Source organism: Pinus tabuliformis, chromosome 5_2 (genome assembly GCF_031772625.1).
Source record: "Pinus tabuliformis cultivar Carrire ecotype Pingquan chromosome 5_2, CPIR1, whole genome shotgun sequence".
NCBI lineage: Eukaryota > Viridiplantae > Streptophyta > Pinopsida > Pinales > Pinaceae > Pinus > Pinus tabuliformis.
The window spans coordinates 858,875,533-858,893,454 of record NC_142306.1 but is presented as its reverse complement, the minus strand read 5'-3'; the positions used below and the strand labels follow the sequence as shown (position 1 = coordinate 858,893,454).

At 42.9% G+C, this 17,922-nt stretch overlaps 1 protein-coding gene across 3 annotated transcripts in view; it reads left to right on the top strand.

The window, feature by feature from the left end:
* SLP1 (Calcineurin-like metallo-phosphoesterase superfamily protein) overlaps window positions 1-17,922 on the top strand; it is a 363,036-nt gene that overhangs the window by 130,376 nt on the left and 214,738 nt on the right. For all 3 annotated transcript variants that reach the window (XM_089437119.1, XM_089437120.1, XM_089437118.1), the window contains one exon: window positions 2,552-2,764. In XM_089437119.1, the coding sequence (XP_089293245.1) occupies window positions 2,552-2,764 (213 nt within the window). The remainder of the gene's footprint in view (window positions 1-2,551; window positions 2,765-17,922) is intronic.

The window sequence follows — 17,922 nt, the reverse complement described above, 5'->3', positions numbered from 1 at the left end:
AAAGCATATCATGGCCCCAAAATAAAATAAAATGAATATCAAAATGCAAAAGATGGTCGAGACATACACATTAGCACATGGGCAAAAGCCTAACATTAGCTCTATCTCATTCATTATGGCCATTACCCAGTTCTTGAGCACATGTTGCCCCTTTACATCATAAAAGGAACCCTTGCATGTCCCAACCCCAATGAGCAATGAAATGACTCATCCTTAAGGGGTAATTCAACTGCTACACTTCATTCAAAGCGAGTTCTAACCCTTTTAGCTACGAGCAATAGTACAAAGAAAAATCAAGCAAAAGTAAAAGGTGCACAAGAGGGGTGGAAAAACAAAGGTTGAGTTGGTAAGTCATGCATCCATGATTACTCGCTCCTCACATCTATACACTTAGGATGTGGATCCTCATTATGTTGGTCCCTTTGACCATGTCACTTGGCCATGAAGTCTTCTCCCCTCTGTACCATCATTCTTATTCACAAACACCTATCAGTTGAAAGATGGACTGAGGAAATGTTACTTCCCCTTAAGGGCTGGAAACACCTAATAGTGTTGTCCTTTAGCCACTCCTACCTAGGGAGGAAACACCATTGGGAGCTCAAGGCCCTAATTTTGGAAGGGAATCTTTATTTGAAGTGTTAAATAGCCCATTGCATTCAAGCTTGGTTCAAAAATAACGGTGTCATTTGGTGTGATTGTTTCTGTTTCCTTCAATTGTTGATCTGTAATATGTTGAGCATGCACTAGTGTTTATTTTCAATATTTACATTGTAAATAACTTGTTAAGTAACAGAACAAGTAGGTAGGAATAAATCGGATAAAGTGCATGGAGGGTTTCTAACTAGTAAACTTAGAAACTTCAACAGATTTTGTAGTAACAGTGAGTAATAGATAAATAATAGTTACAAATTTTTGGGCCCGTACTCTTGTCACTTGGATCAATACCAAGTTTTACAAGAAGATATATCTAGCATGACTACAAACATGTGAAGGAGACAAGGACAATGAAGAAGAAAGAAAATGTGAAGGCTTGTCTTATTGATTCTTCTATTGGTGGTGATGTCGCTTTTAGTTCCCTTATGTGGTTTAGCTTCAATCTTCGACATGTATTGGTGAGTCTATTTCAAATGATGGAGTGCTATGCAGGTTCATTACCCTCTATATCTAAGTGATCAATCCTCCAATGGATTTTAACTTGGGTATATTGAATGACACAACTGAAACTTAATGAATAACTTGTTGATTCTTTCAATATATTGGTAGATGGTTTGACTAATTTCTTGATGGAAGTTCAGGCATTGCTTAGTTATTTCTTCATGATACTCAAAGGGATAGAGTTATCCTCACACACACACACACACATATATATTTCAAACAAACCCCCCTTACAATTAGGTTGTTGATTGATGGTCACTTGGTGGTACACATGGCCCTATTACCAACTCAAGGCTTGATCATCTAAGTGACATAACAATTGTGATTGTTTAAGAGTTTATGAAGTTTTATTGAGTTTAATAGAATGCTTCACCTCTCCTTGTCCATGCATGAAATCTCTTTGCATCATCCAAACCATCAATGCAGGGAATACCTATGGGGATTCCTTTTTGTTGTTCTTCCATAATCATTGCAGGAATTATCTTTTCATGCATTAGGTTTCCTTGAACATTTTGCTGCTTTGATGCTACTCATGCAAGTATAGGATGGGGAGTTGGATAGCACTAGGAAATGATGTTACTTTTTTCATTGATATATGCTATTGCCATTTCTCTCAAGTGGCATGGTTGTGACTCATTGTTCTTATGCTATTGCAGGGTATGCCTGTCACTGTGTAATGTGATCATAGCCTCTTGTTACAAAATGAAATAAATGATTAAATAAAAGTCTTTTATTTTAACAAATGATAGTATTTAAACATCTTCAAATCATTCTTTAAAGAGTCTCATCTAAATCTTATCCCAAGGAAAATGTTTAATGGAACAAGAAAACTTCAGATTAGTTTACTTTAAATGCACCTTTTTATTATGGAATCTCTAAAATTAAAATGGAAATATACTATGGCATATCCATGTTTACATTGGGAGAAAAAGCAATTTCATAATGGGCAAGTGCTGCAGTGAATTTATAGTCTTTGATTCCCCGATTGATTTTGCTTCAAAGCAATAAAAGCAAAAAGAGCTTTTAGCTCTTTTATGCTTTCTAGAATGAGTTATGGTACCAAATTTACTCTCGTTGTTACAATAATCATCCCAATCTGTTTATTTTTTTCCACAGTCTAGTTGATATCCTTTTGACAGCAATGAATGAATTGATTAATGTTTTATATTGTATGAATGTCACTGCATGACTGTATGCTTCCTCCAAATATGATTATGGTTAACAATGGCAAGAACTGCCTGCATGCCACACTATAAAGATGATGCTAATTTATCTCTTCCTCACTATATAAGTTCTAAGATTTTTCCAAGAGTATTATTATACACAATAAAGCACCATTGATTTATTTTTCCTATATTACATGCAATTAAGCCTACTTTTATGCTGTATTTAACAGGTGAATGGGAATCATGAAACTATGAATGTGGAGGGAGATTTTCGCTTTGCTGATCTTGGAGCATTTGATGAGGCAGAAGACTTCATAGAATATACCAATGAGCACAAAGGTGATTGGCACACAGCTTTCATTGAATGGATTAAAGTATGTCAGAGGTGGAAGGCAAGAAGGAAAAGACCAGCCACTGGCTGCATTCCTTGGGATCTGATTGAGGTGACTAGTCAAATTTCTCTCTTTGTTCTTTTGCTAGGCTTTGGGTAATTTTTGTCTTAAGGTACCTTTAGTTATCGATTTTGTAAGTAGTTTCCAGCCAGTGTACATTACCCCATCTGCACTTAGCTGTCTGGGTCTACTACTAAAGTGTTTATGCTTATACTTAAAATTTATGTTGAAAAACCTGCCGAGAGGCTAAAAGTTAAAAGTTATGACTCCTCCACTACAGCATCACGCTAAACCTGCCAAGAGGCTTCCTCCTTGTAACTAGAAGGCTCTGAGTCTAAAGCCTCAGCTGTCAATGCCATATAACCTGTGTATGTCTGTGGCTGTTTTCTCTGCTTGAATGTAGAGCTTCATGCCCCAACCCTATCTTGACCCTCCTAAACCAACTATTCAGCCCACCTTGGCTTTCTTTTGCCTGTACTAGGTGTCATTGCTGGAGCTGGCCCTGCTCACTCCTCTCTCTCCTCCTGCTCTTGTGCTGCCTCCTCAACTAATGCTGTACGACCTGCCCAACAACTGGTTGTGACGTGGTGTGAGGAGCTGGCTGAGCCTCCTGCTTAGGAGCCTGTAGCTCCTCCACCTGTGCTGTAGACTGCTCATGCTCTAAGGACTTCTTGAGAGCCCTTTCCTCTTCAAACTTGACATCATGCCTGATAACTGTCTTCCTCAATGCTGGTATGTACTATGTACACCCTGTACGCCTTGAACATCTCACTGTAGCCCACGAAAATGCCTTTTTCTGCTGTAGGCTCCAGCTTCTTCCGACTCTCTGAAGGCACGTAGCAGTAAACCAAACTGCCAAAAATCTGGAAGTGGGAAACATTCGGCTTATTGTCGATAAATGCCTCCTCTGGTGTAACTCATCCTAGCATCTTATGTGGACTCATGTGGATTCATGTTATGTAGTATTTCAACAAGGAGAACACAACCACTTTTTGTCAGGACAGGCAGCTAGTTAGTAGCAAGGACAGGAGCATCCAGTTAGCAGTAAGGACAAGAGCAGCCAAACAACCCAACAGAGCAATTTGTACTGCAATCCGTATGGATTCTGTACCATAGTACAAATTTTAGGGCAGGCTTCCTTGATTTACATGCAAATTGTAATTTTCTGGTTTGCTGTTCATTCGATTAATTCTATGAGTCATTTTTTTCCATGTGATGGAGCTCTTGTAAGTTCTGAAGATAATTTTGAATGATGAACTGGTATAACAGGGCAGAAATATTTGTGTATTGTGTGTAATTTCTTTTCTCGTTTTTTGTTGCATGCAAAAGTTAATAATAAATATTACCAGCAAAGTAACCAGATCTGATCCATTTGCTTAGGTTGTTGGTTTTAGGATATTTTAACATGGTATCATGTTAAAATTGGCAACTAGGGCCAAACTCCATGTGGGTCATCTTATTAATGGCAGCTGATATTTTTCTTGGATCCCTCTCATCGCGAGGTGTAGGATTGATCTAGAGATCATCCGATTCCGATAAGTATTCATGGATATATGAATTTATTTGTGTTATGGGACAATTCATCAAGGTCGGCCAGCAACCAAATAAACCCCACATGTGCTCAACGTTTTAGTATAAATAGAGATGCCTTGAAAGTCATTTGGACACACTCACTTGGGATCTCTTCCTCTCTACTTGTCTTTGGGTTTTAGTAAGAGGAGAGATCCTAAGGGATAACGCTGACCTAATGGAGAAAGGTTCTATGCTATCTAGAGTGAGTGCCCTGTTGAAATTTCTAAGTCTGACACGTTAGAAACCCTTCATGTACTTTCTGATTTATTCCTACCTACTTGTTCTATTAATTAACAAGTTATTTACCATGTAAATATTGGAAATAAGTACAAGACTTACTGAAGGAAACCAGTAAGTCTTGTACTTATTTCCAATATTTACATGGTAAAACATTGGAAATAAGTACATGGAAGAAAACATTTTATTTGAAGCCAGATCTAGGCCCTGGAGGGTAAAATTTGGCCTCAGGTTTAGTTCTGGCAAGAATATTTACTTCCAGAATATTTACTTCATATTTGAAAATTTTGCAGGGTTTTCATTAGACAACCTGAAGCAGCTGATTCAACTGAAGGAAACAGAAACAAGCACACAAGTGACACCGTTGTTTTTGGACTAATGTCCCCAAAAAAACCCAATGCGGGAAAACCGGTGCAACTATCTGAGGGTTTGATTTATTAAGTAGTTTCAGAATACAATTTGGGTGCCAAATCCGGCTCACCCAACAGAGAAAAATCTCGGCAGTAGTACCTCTCTACTCGGAAGCAGATATTCTAGCTGAAACCCCGGATAAACACTCTGATAGCTCCACAGCTCCAATCTGCCCCACGAAACCCCAGCGTCAGCCTCTCTCTGGCCTAGCGTTAGCCCAACGTCACTTTGGCTTGGCCTACGTCAGCCTCTGGAGGCACTGCGTCAGTCCTTTGGCCCTTTGCATCACCCACGCTGGCCCTCTGAGGCACTACGCAGCTCTTGGCTGCCTCTGCGTGAGCCCAGGCTGGCTATGCATGAACCCTTGGCTGCTTCTACGTCGCTCTCTTCGGCTACTGCGCTGATCCTCCCGGTGTTATCTTTGCCTCTCTGCTTCTGTATTCATTGCCCTTCAGTTGCAACTTTGATCACTCTCTCTACTTTCTCAGCAAACCCAGCCCCAGAAAGTCGAAACCTTGATCCCTCGGTGTGTTCTCCAAGTGACCCTCAAGCCTCCTCTTATACTTTTCTTGTTGACAAATCAACGACCGAGATCAATTCTCTAATCAATAGCTAAGATTAGATCTGGCTTGATCCATGACTTTTGGACCATTCTAACACAGTTTTATATTAATTCACATTAATATTTTATTTTCCCTAAGTTTAGACTTAGGGACTCCATTAAAAATATTAATTATTTTAATATCTCCCAATCTGCTTAGAATCTGCCCAAACCATTTCTGGGTATTGGATATCTCATGTGCCTTAGCCTCTCCCACCAATTTTCGTGGCTAGAGCACATCCGATGCTAACCCAAATCAACACTCCCTCTTAGCGAGGACTGTGCTTTAGCAATACTCCTCACTGAGTATCACCCTGATCATCTGGTATCGATTCCTGTGCTGATGCTAGGCCTGTTGCACATCATCTGCATTGCTGCACCCTGTACTGCTACCCATGGCCCGGCCACTGCCACTGCTGCATCTACACTGCAACCCCTCTCATCATGCTGCATCGTGTTGCCCATAGCACTACCACTGCTAACTGCTGCACTGCAACTCAGTTACTAAGAAGTAAGTAACTGATCTCCCAACTTTGACATCTCTGTCAGGCTAGAGACACTCTCGATGCTGAAACTCCCTCTATCGCTGACAAGTGCTCCCTCTCTGACCTCTGCGCTGCTGCAACAACTCCATGCATCTCGCACTGTTGCACACCTCTCTGTGCCATCTTGCACTGGTGCAACACTCCCGTGCTTCTCGCACTGCTGCCTCATGCTCTCTTGGGAATCTTGCAGTGTAACTCCCTCTGTCGCTCCATCCGCATCTGTCTCTACTGACATCGCCAGTACTGCTACTCCTCTTCGGGGCTCCTGTAGCAAGGTATAATCCAAGAGGCTGGGTACCTCGAGGATCCTGCCCCTCATTGCCTGTAGTCTGTCTGACTACAGCTCGATGTCTCCCCACTTACGCTCAAGTGGTGTGTGTGCACTCATGGCACAATTACCGTCTGTCTCCACTTCCTTCTCTGCCCTTGCTGGCGCAGCCTTGGTCTCAGAGGCCTCTCCTTTTCTCTTCTTCCTTTGACACTGGGTCGCATAATGACCCAGCTCCCCATAGTGGAAGCATTTGAACTTGGAGAGGTCCTTCTTCTTTCGTTTCTCCTGTTTTCCTTCAGATGCTAGGGCAACATCCACCTCCTCCTCCTTGATTCTGATCCTCTTGCTGCTGCTTCCCGCCTTGCTTAGCCTTCTGATCTCTTCTTGGTGAAGAGCCGCCCACATTTCCTTCCAATCTTGAAGGGTTTCCCTACCCAGTATGCTCTGGACAAACACCTCCTAGTTTTCTGAGACTGCGTTTAGGGCTGTTCTCACCATCAATTCTTGATCTGGCGTGGCTCCTATGGAAGTCAGCTAATCTCGGATCTCCTTCAATCGATCGAGGAAGGGGTCAATCTGTTCTCCCTTCTGCATCTGGTATGAGCGCAACTAATTTTCTAGTAACATCCTTCTCTGCACAGAAGTATGTTGGTACAATTTCTTTAGGGCCTCCCACATCTCATTTGCTGTGTCCTTTTTGGCAATATGTGGTATTACATGATCCTTGACCCCGTCAAGAATGATGCTCTTGGTCCTCGCCATTGCCTCCTCGTACTTGTCGTTATCGGCTGGGTCAACTGGGATAGTTATCGTCCTCAAGGCAAAGTGCTTGACATGATTCCTGTCTAGAACAGATAGGATTCTGGCCTTTCAGACCACGAAGTTTGAGGCTTCGTCCAGTCTGTCCTGGTCTCTTACCCCGTTCACTGCCATCTCGCTGCTCCTTTACTTCCCTCTTGGAAGTTTATGGTGTGACTCCCTCTGAGCCTCAATTTCCCTCCTGGAAACCCTTCTGCCTATTGTGAGATGCCCCCACTTCGATCGTTAGTGCAAATGCACTACTGATCTAGATTTCTTGGCTAGAAACCCTCGGTAGCAACTACCTCCTCCTTGGTCTTGCCTTGTTAGGTACTGTTTTGACTACAATACCCCACTAGCAACACTCTGCAACTTACCCACAACCTCCTAAACCCCAACAAACTGAAGGTTAGAGCTGCTAGGCTTTGCGCAATCCCGACACCAACAAGTCAACTTTCTCAGCCAACTGCGTCAGCCCTCTTGGCCTCCGTGTGGCTCTGCGTGAGCCTGTATTTGCCTCCTTCAGCCTCTGCGCTGCCTCTTCCTGGCTCAATCTTGATGATGCAGACACTGCTTCACTCCTTCCTTTCTGCTACTCTGCTAAGAACAACTTTTGTCACTCGGGACAACTGTTTTCTGCTGCTGCTGCTCTGCTCGATTGATGTCCTCAGTTCTCATGTGATCTGCAACCACGCTCTGATACCATGTTGAAATTTGTAAGTCTGACACATTAGAAACCCTTCATGTACTTTCTGATTTATTCCTACCTACTTGTTTTGTTAATTAACAAGTTATTTACCATGTAAATATTGGAAATAAGTACAAGTACATACTCAACACATTACAAATCATCAACTGAAGGAAATAGAAAAAAGCACACAAGCGACACCGTTGTTTTTGGACTAATGTCCTTGGAAAAAACCAATGTGGGAAAACCGGTGAGCTATCTGAGGGTTTGATTTATTAAGCAGTTTCAGAATACAATCTGGGTGCCAAATCTAGCTCACCCAATAGAGAAAAATCTCGGCAATAGTACCTCTCTACTCGGAAGCAGATATTCCGGCTGAAACCCCGGATAAACACTTCGACAGCTCCACAGCTCCAATCTGCCCCACGAAACCCTAGTGTTAGCCTCTAGGGATTGCGTTAGCCTCTCTCTGGCCCAGCGTTAGCCCAACGTCACTCTGGCTTGGCTTGCATTAGCCTTTGGAGGCACTGCGTCAGTCCTCTGGCCCTCTGCGTCACCCACGCTGGCCCTCTAAGGCATTGCGCAGCTCCTGGCTGCCACTGTGTGAGCCCTGGTTGGCTTTGCGTGAACCCTTGGCTGCTTTTGCGTTCCTCTCTCTGGCTACTTCGCTGATACTCCTCTGCAACTCTGATCACTCTCTCAACTTTCTCAGCAAACCCAGCCCCAGAAAGTCGAAATCTTGATCTCTCTATGTGTTCTCCAAGTGACCTTCAAGCCCCTTCTTATACTTTTCTTGTTGACAAATCAATGGCCGAGATTAAGTCTCTAATCAACGACTACGATTAGATCTGGCTTGATCCATGACTTTTGGACCATTCTAACACAGTTTTATATTAATTCACATTAATATTTTATTTTCCCTAAGTTTAGACTTAGGGATTCCATTAAAAATATTAATTATTTTAATATCTCCCAAACTGCTTAGAATTTGCCCAAACGATTTCTGGGTATTGGAGATCTCATGTGGCTTAGCCTCTCCACCAATTTTCGTGGCTAGAGCACATTCAATGCTACCCCAAAATCAACATGCCCTAGGCTCTACGCTGCCTAAATGAAGAAGCCCTAATCAACCTTAACGCAGTCATGGAGGAGACTACTATAGTGCAGCAAGGAGAAGTTCTAAACTGCCCTCAACGCTTGTCTAGAAGAGACATAAGCTGCTGTCCTAAAGAAGAAACCTAGCCCTAGCCGCAGATCTAAATGGAGCCACAAACAAGCCCTAGCCACAGTCATGATAAAAGTATTCGCTGTAGGTGGAAAGGAGACTCAGTCGCAAATAGAGGAGAGCTCTAGCAACAATCAAGGCAGAGGTCTAGCCGCAGCTAAAGAAGGCCTAAATCTGCAGTTAAAGGAGGCCTAAATCCGCAGTTAGAGGAGGCCTAAGTCCACAGTAAAGAGAGGCCAGATTCATAGCAATTGAGGAGACCTATACGTAGCTAGAAAAGGAGACCTAGCCACGTAAGGACCCTATATGTGCTATAGGTGACAGCATGGAAATCTATGTGTGCTGTAGGTGACAGCATGGAAATCTATGTATGTTGTAGGTATTACAGTGGGACAATAGTATAGCTGTACATGATGCAATACATGGACAACAAGTACATGAAACAGTACATGCAGCAGCGAGGTACGGCACGTCTAGATGGAACAACTAGTGCATGGAGCAGCAAGGTACAACATGTATAGATGGGACAACTAGTACATGGAGCAACAAGGTACAACTAGTGCTAGCGCCAAATCTTGTGTCCTCTTGTCTTGGCTTGTCTTCTGCGATTTATGTTTATGTTCTATCTGCAGTTTACTGTAATGTTGATGTGATTGCTAATCTGGAAAAGTTATTGAGCTAACTCTGAAAATTGAAATAAATTGCTCTAAGCATAGAACATACCTAAAATTAACATGGTATCAGAGGTGAGGTGAAGACAAAAACCCAAGCAAGAGTGAAAGAGCAATCATTGAAGACAGTTGGGAAAGGACAAAAGGATCAATGGATTCCTCATCTCTCTTCAAATTCACCAAGGGTGAAGTCAAAGCAGAGTATATTATTAGAATGGCACAGTGGAAGCTTCTAATGGCCTACTTACAGATCACTTCAATGGGAATTCGAATCTCAGGGTGAAAGGAAAGGCAGGTGCCTTGCTTACAGTAAGTTCGGCCATTATGCGAAGGAGTGTCCAAATGGCAGGACACATCTCTTGATGAAGATAAAAATCATTCCAGGGACATCTTCAATGTTCGAAGGAGTGACAGATAATGTATGTCATCAAGGAAACAACCGACTCTTCAAGGAAAACAAGGAACCCCAGGTATGAAGAATCAAATGTTGTTTCTGATAAGATAAAGAAGCGTTATCTTGCATTGGCCCTCTCCTTCAGATTCTGTGGGAATTTGGCTTATTGATTATAGTGCTTCAAGGCACTTCATCAGATAGAAGGGTGCTCTCTCGAATTTGGTAAGAGATGGAAACAATCATGGGATTATGCTTGGAGCCGATGCTACCTATCTCGGAAAGGGTGTAGGAAATGTTACCCCTTAATTGAATGAGGGTAACTCGATTCATTTATAGAATCTCTTTTATGTACCTGATTGCAAGAGGAACTCGGTGCCCATTTCGGCAATGGAAGTCAAAGGTTTCAGGGTGGCATTCATTGATGGAAAGGTACGTGTTTGAAAATATAATTTTCAAAGATGCTTTTACTCATGGGTTCAAGGTTGGCAATTTGTATCAAGTTGCAGGATGGTCCATTGGGGACCATGTCAATTGACACATCTCATCTATAACATCGGAGGTCTATTATGGGGCCCTACCCGATGTGAGTCAGATGGTGACTAGGATGCCTGAATTCAAAAGGAGCATGAAGGTACATGTCTGAGATGTACCGAAGGAAAATCTTACAAGGGGACCATTCCCCTCATGTAGCAGGTCCATAGGCTTGGAACAACCCGAGGGGTTTGAGATTCATCGGGAATCTCATGTATGCAGGTGGAAGAAAGCCCTCTATGGCTTGAAGCAAAACACCCCAGGCATAGTATGAGAGGTTTGATAGCTGTCTGATAAAGCTGAGATTCACTAGGAGTGAAACCGATCCAAACCATTGCTTGAAGGTTGTGGATGATAGACCTCTCATACTGGCACCTTCTGACGACGACCTATTTCTGACAGGTGTAGACCCTCTCAGAAGTAAGGAGTTGGATTCCGGATGTGGAATGATAAACTGCAAGCCCGTGACTACCTCAAGGATCTTAACTTTCAGAAGTTATATGGTAGTGATGTTGGACCTAATTTGGGAAATGCCTTTGAGTTTAATAAACTCATTCACTTGATGTTCTTGGTGAACTTCCATCTGGACATATGTTTTGTAGTTAGCATGATGAACTCATATATGGTTGAGCCTCTCTAGATTGGTACCAAGGATCTTCTGAGAAATCTTCAAGGCACAATCTCTGATGGATTGAAATACACTGCCGGAAATGTGAAGCTGCATGATTATTCGAATGCTGACTGGGCAGGCAGTGTGGAGGATCGCAAGAGCACTTCTGAGTGCTGGTTCTCTTTGGGTTCTGTTTCGATATCCAGGATGAGCAGGAAGCAGAAGTCGGTTGCTATAAGCACCGCTGAGACCGAATACATAGCTACGAGTATGATCTCGTGTGAAGCTGCCTGGTTGTGGAAGCTCTCGAGTGAGCTGTTTGTACACATGATGGATACCACCGTGATCCTCTGTGTCAACCAGGGAGGGATTCGATTGTTGAGGAATCCCGTATTCTATGATTGCTCCAACAGATAGACATCAGATACTACCTTATCAGGGATATGGTAAGTCGATGAGCGAGGAGGCTCCATCGCATTGAGATTGATGTACAGGTCGTAGACATTCTATCTAAGCCCTGGGGAAAGGTCAAATCTGTGACTTTCCCGAACGACTTGGAGTCATTGAGAGACCTTCTTATAAGGGTCCTGCATGTTACATGCATTGAGCTCTGGGAGCTCTGGAGGGGGCTTGGGGTACTTACTGGAGCAACACACGACCATAAGGCGACTCACCCTCCCCTAATGGTGCGCTGTGTACAGGGTGAATGGCTCAGCCTTCCCCTGTGATACCCCGAGGCGACTTAGGGACAGGATGATTAGTTCTCCTGTCGAGGCATCCTACCCATGCAGTCTGGGACTCATGGGAAGTACCTCTCATCTGATCAATGAGTAGGGAAATGGGGTTAGGGACCACAGTAGTACTATCGATGGACGCATTTTTTTATCTACCGTACTCCCTTTGCTAGGATGACCTCCATTGATTTGGGATCAGTATGAGTGGTTTGAGACACTCTCTCGTGATATTGATCTGAGATCAATAAAATTGACTTCGGGTCAGTAGAGAATGGTATGAGACATTCTCGATCAATTCTTCTTCTTCATGGTTCAGCAGAGCAGAGCAGAGCTCAGCAGTGTAGAGCAATGCAGTGCAGGGCATTGATGGCAGAGACAGTACAGTTGGACATATGGATCAACGGACGGAGTTCTCCCTAGTTGAGAGGGAGTGTTAAAATTGGCAACTAGGGCCAAACTCCATGTGGGTCATCTTATTAATGGCAACTGATATTTTTCTTGGATCCCTCTCATCGAGAGGTGTAGGATTGATCTAAAGATCATCCAATTCCGATAAGTATTCATGGGGATATGAGTTTATTTGTGTTATGGGACAATTCGTCAAGGTCGGCCAGCAACCAAATAAACCCCACATGTGCTCAACTTTTTAGTATAAATAGAGGTGCCTTAAAAGTCATTTGGACGCACTCACTTGGGATCTCTTCCTATCTACTTGTCTTTGGGTTTTAGTAGGAGGAGAGATCCTAAGGGATAATGCTGCCCTAATGGAGAAAGGTTCTACGCTATATAGAGGGAGTGCCCTAGGCTCTACGTTGCCCTAATGAAGAAACCTTAATCAGCCTTAACACAGTCATGGAGGAGACTACTATAGCGCAACAAGGAGAAGTTCTAAACTGCCCTCAACGCTGGTTTAGAAGAGACCTAAGTTGCTGTTCTAAAGAAGAGACCTAGCCCTAGCTACAGGTCTAAATGGAGCCACAAACAAGCCCTAGCCACAATCATGATAAAAGCCCTAGTTGCAGGTGGAAAGGAGACTCAGTCGCAGATGGAGGAGAGCTCTAGCAACAGTTAAGTTAGAGGTCTGGCCGCAGTTAAAGAAGGCCTAAATCCGCAGTTAAAGGAGGCCTATAAAGAAGGCCTAAATCCACATTTAGAGGAGGCCTAAGTCCGCAGTAAAGAGAGGTCAGATTCATAGCAATTGAGGAGACCTATACACAACTAGAAAAGGAGACCTAGCCACGTAAGAAGGACCCTATATGTGCTGTAGGTGACAACATGGAAATCTATGTGTGTTGTAGGTGACAAAATGGAAATCTATGTGTGCTGTAGGTATTACAGTGGGAAAATAGTATAGTTGTACATGATGCAATACATGGATAGCAGGTACATGAAACAGTACATGGAGCAACAAGGTACAACATGTCTAGATGGGACAGCTTGTGCATGGAGCAGCAAGGTACAACATGTCTAGATGGGATAGCTAGTGCATGGAGCAGCAAGGTACATCATGTCTAGATGGGACAACTAGTGCATGGAGCAGCAAGCTACAGCATGTCTAGATGGGACAACTAGTACATGGAGCAGTAAGGTACAACATGTCTAGATGAGACAACTAGTGTTGAAGTTTCTAAGTCTAACAGTAAGAAACCCGTCATGTACTTCTTGATTTATTTCTGCCTACTTGTTCTGATTAATTAACAAGTTGTTTACCATGTAAATACTGAAAATAAATACAAGACATGCTCAACACATTACAAATCATCAATTGAAGGAAACAAAACAAGCACATAAGTGACACCGTTGTTTTTAGACTAATGTCCCCGGAAAAACCCAATGCGGGAAAACCAGTGCAGCGATCTGAGGGTTTGATTTATTAAGCAGTTTTAGAATACAATCTAGGTGCCAAAACCGGCTCACCCAACAGAGAAAACATCTCAGCAGTAGTACCTCTCAATCAGAGACAGATGTTCCGTCTGAAACCTCGGATAATCACTCCGACAACTTCACAACTCCAATCTGCCCCACAAAACCCCAGTGTCAGCCTCTTGGGACAACGTCAGCCCTTTATGGCCCAGCATAACTCTGGCTTGGCCTGCATCAGCCTCTGGAGGCACTGCGTCAACCCTCTGGCCCTTTGTGTCACCCACGCTAGCCCTCTGAGGCAATGCGCAGCTCCTGGCTGACTTTGCCTGAGCCTTGGCTGGCTCTGCGTGAACCCCTGGTTGGTTCTGCGTCCCTCACTCTCGGCCACTACATTGATCCTCCTGGTACTATCTCTGCCTCTCTACTTTTGTATTCACTGCCCCTTAGCTGCAACTCTGATCACTCTCTCGACTTCCTCAGCAAACCTAGCCCCAGAAAGTTGAAATCTTGATCAACTCGGTGTGTTCTCCAAGTGACCGTCAAGCCTCCTCTTATACTTTTCTCGTTGACAAATCAACGACCGAGATTATGTCCCTAATCAATGGCTAGGATTAGATCTAGCTTGATCCATGACTTTTGGACCATTCTAACACAGTTTTATATTAATTCACATTAACATTTTATTTTTCCTAAGTTTAGACTTAGTGACTCCATTAAAAATATTAATTATTTTAATATCTCCCAAACTGTTTAGAATCTGCCCAAACCATTTCTGGGTATTGGAGATCTCATGTGCCTTAGCCTCTCCACCAATTTTCGTTGCTAGAGCACATCCAATGCTACCCCAAATCAATGCTCCCTCTTAGCGAGGACTTTGCTCGAGCAATACTCCTCACTGAGTATCACCCTAATCATCCGGCATCGGTCCCTATGCTGATGCTAGGCCTGCTTCCCATCACCTGCACTGTTGCATCCTATACTGCTACCCATGGCCTTGCCACTGCCATTGCTGCATCTGTACGACAACTCCCTTTGCATCCATGCGACTGCCCATGGCCCTGCCACTGCCACTGTTGCATCTGCACTGCAACCCCTCTCATCATACTGCATCGTGCTGCCCATAGCACTGCCACTGCTAACGGTTGCAATGCAACTCAGTTACTAAGAAGTAAGTAACTGATCTCCCAACTTTGACATCTCCGTCAGGTTAGAGACACCCATGATGTTGAAGCTCCCTCTGTTGCTGACAAGTGCTCCATCTCTGACCTCTGCGCTCATGCATCTCTCACCGTTGCACACCTCTCTACTGATCTCCCAACTCTGACTTCTCCGTCAAGTTAGAGACACCCATGATGTTGAATCTCCCTTTGTCGTTGACAAGTGCTCCCTCTCTGACCTCTGCGCTCATGCATCGTGCATCGTTGCACACCTCTCTGTGCCATCTTGCACTGGTGCAACACTCTCGTGCTTTTTGCACTGTTGTCTCACGATGTCTTGGGAATCCTGCACTGTAGCTCCCTCTGTCGCTCCATCCGCATCCATCTCTACTGACATCCGCCAGTACTGCTACTCCTCTTTGGGGCTCCCATAACAAGGTCTAATCCAAGAGGCTGGGTACCTCGACGATCCTGCCCCTCATCGCCTGTAGTTTGTTTGACTACAACTCGATGTCTCTCCACTTCCGCTCAAGTGGTGTGTGTGCACTCATGGCACAGTGATTGTCTGTCTACACTTACTTCTCTGCCCTTGCTGGCGTAGCCATGGTCTCGGAGGCCTCTCCCTTGCTCTTCTTCCTTGGACACTGGGTCACATAATGACCCAGTTCCCCATAGTGGAAGCATTTGACCTTGGAGAGGTCCTTCTTCTTCCATTTCCCCTGCTTACCCTCAGATGCTACGGCAGCATCCACCTCCTCCTCCTTCTTGATTCTGATCCCCTTGCCGCTGCTTCCCACCTTTTAAGCCTTCGATCTCTTCTTGGCGAAGAGCTGCCCACATTTCCTCCTGTTGACCACTACGTGTCAACTACCCATAGCAGTACACCCCCTTTTTCGCAAAAGGGATAGCGCTTGATCGACGTGTACGTGCCATTCGATTGTCATCATCAGCCCGATCATATTATGTTGTAAACCCAGTCTGCATGTGTAAATTGTAAATAATCTTAGCAGATCTGAGTCATGTATGTAAATTGCCTAGGCAAACCTAATTTTCTAGTGATAATCTATGTTCCAGAAGGTTTTTTGTTTCACCGATCCATGATCGGCAGAGTTTTCCTTCAGTCTAACCCCAAAGCTAGAATGGATTTTGTCATTAGAATCTTAGGGGACTCCTAGTGTACTTGGTCGAGTCTATGTAAAAGTAATTTGGAAATAATCCTAACTATTTGGTTAGGTTATTACAAATTGCTTGATCTGCTAGATTATATTTGTCGCAGAATTGGGTGGTTTATGGGGGTCTATGTCAAATGGGTTTTCCCCCTTGAGATGTAAAATTGTAAAAATCATGATGTAAAGTGTCTTGAGGGTTAGAAAATGTTTTATCGCCTCATAAGTCCTAGGTTTTAGATGATTTTTCCAAAGGCTAAGTTCGAGGGTCTAGTAAAAATAATAAAAAATAAAAATAATAAAAGATATAAACAATAAAAAAATTAAAAAATAATTAAAAAATAAAAAATAAAATAAAAAAAATAAAAAATAAATAAAAAATTTTAAAAAATAAAAAAAATAATAAAATAATAATAAGTCAAAGTTTTGAGGAAATAAATGCAAAATTTTAATTTTTAATATATTAAAATGCATTTAAATTTTCGACGGATGAGATTAAAAGAGATTTTGATCTTCATCGATGGTCGAGATCATTTTGACATGGATCACTCGAACTAGCCGTTGGGAATTTTTTCCTTTAAATAGGGTGTCAGGGGTCATTTCAGAGGATTTGATCTTAGAGTCGTGTGCTAAAGAAAGCTCTCTTGTAGTCATTTTTCATGTGCAATAAAGAAAGACTTTGGGGTTGAAATCTTGCTGGTGTTACTCTTCTGGAAGTGTTGTAAGATGATTTATTTTTCTGCATAAATTTATTTTCAGCCATTGATGATAGCTTGATGAAGAGTGATTTTAAACACAGGTATGTTGTTTAGTCGCTAGGGTTTAAATGGTAGTTAAATTTCTGGATATGATGGCAGGTATCTCCATTACATTTGGATTTTAGTATCGTTTTCTCCTCCTTTGTTAATGGTTGATTTAAGTTGTGTAGGAAATCCTTTTTTGAGATTACCGGGCGTTCGGGGAAGTTCTCGGCTGAACCAGCCAACTCCCGGATTGCATTTTCTAAAGAGCCCAGCTAGTTTTGATCCCGAGCTTATCATTTGAATTTTTCTTGTGGATGCATGAAGGGTTTTTTGAAGCACCTCACATTAAATTTAAAATTCCGAAAATATTTCTGTGGCATAATGGCAAATTTGGCTATTTAGAGCCTTTAATTTGTAATTACTGTAACTATTTAGTTGGTTTTTGTTAGGGTTTTAAGTTTCTTCCTTGCACATTTTATTTCTGGGTTTTCGGTTTTTGCAGGTTGCAGGTTGGAAGAAAACATTTTGTTTGAAGCCAGATCTAGGCCCTGGAGGGTAAAATTTGGCCTCAGGTTCAGTTCTGGCAAGAATATTTACTTCATATCTGGAAAATTTTGCAGGGTTTTCATTAGACAACCTGAAGCAGCTGATTCAAAATTTTAAGAGTCCTGGTAAATTTTGAGAGGGTTTTCCAAGCCATTTGTCTGCTCTCTGGGGTTTCGTTTTCGCAGGAATTTTTTTTCGAATTTTTTTTTAGGGTATGTGCTGCCTTGGGCTTGCAACAAACCCTCAGTCTTCACGCTGATAGAACTTTAATCTGCTACCATTTCTGCGTTTTTTTTGCTCCATGCATATCCCTTAGCCACCTATCTTCCCTTTTCTCCTACGCTGCCCATTCTTCCACGCTGCCACGATTCCCTGCAGCCTTCAAAGCTGCTCTCGTTGGCTATCCCTTTGCCTACGTGCTCCATTTGTTGAGCCCCTCCACGTCC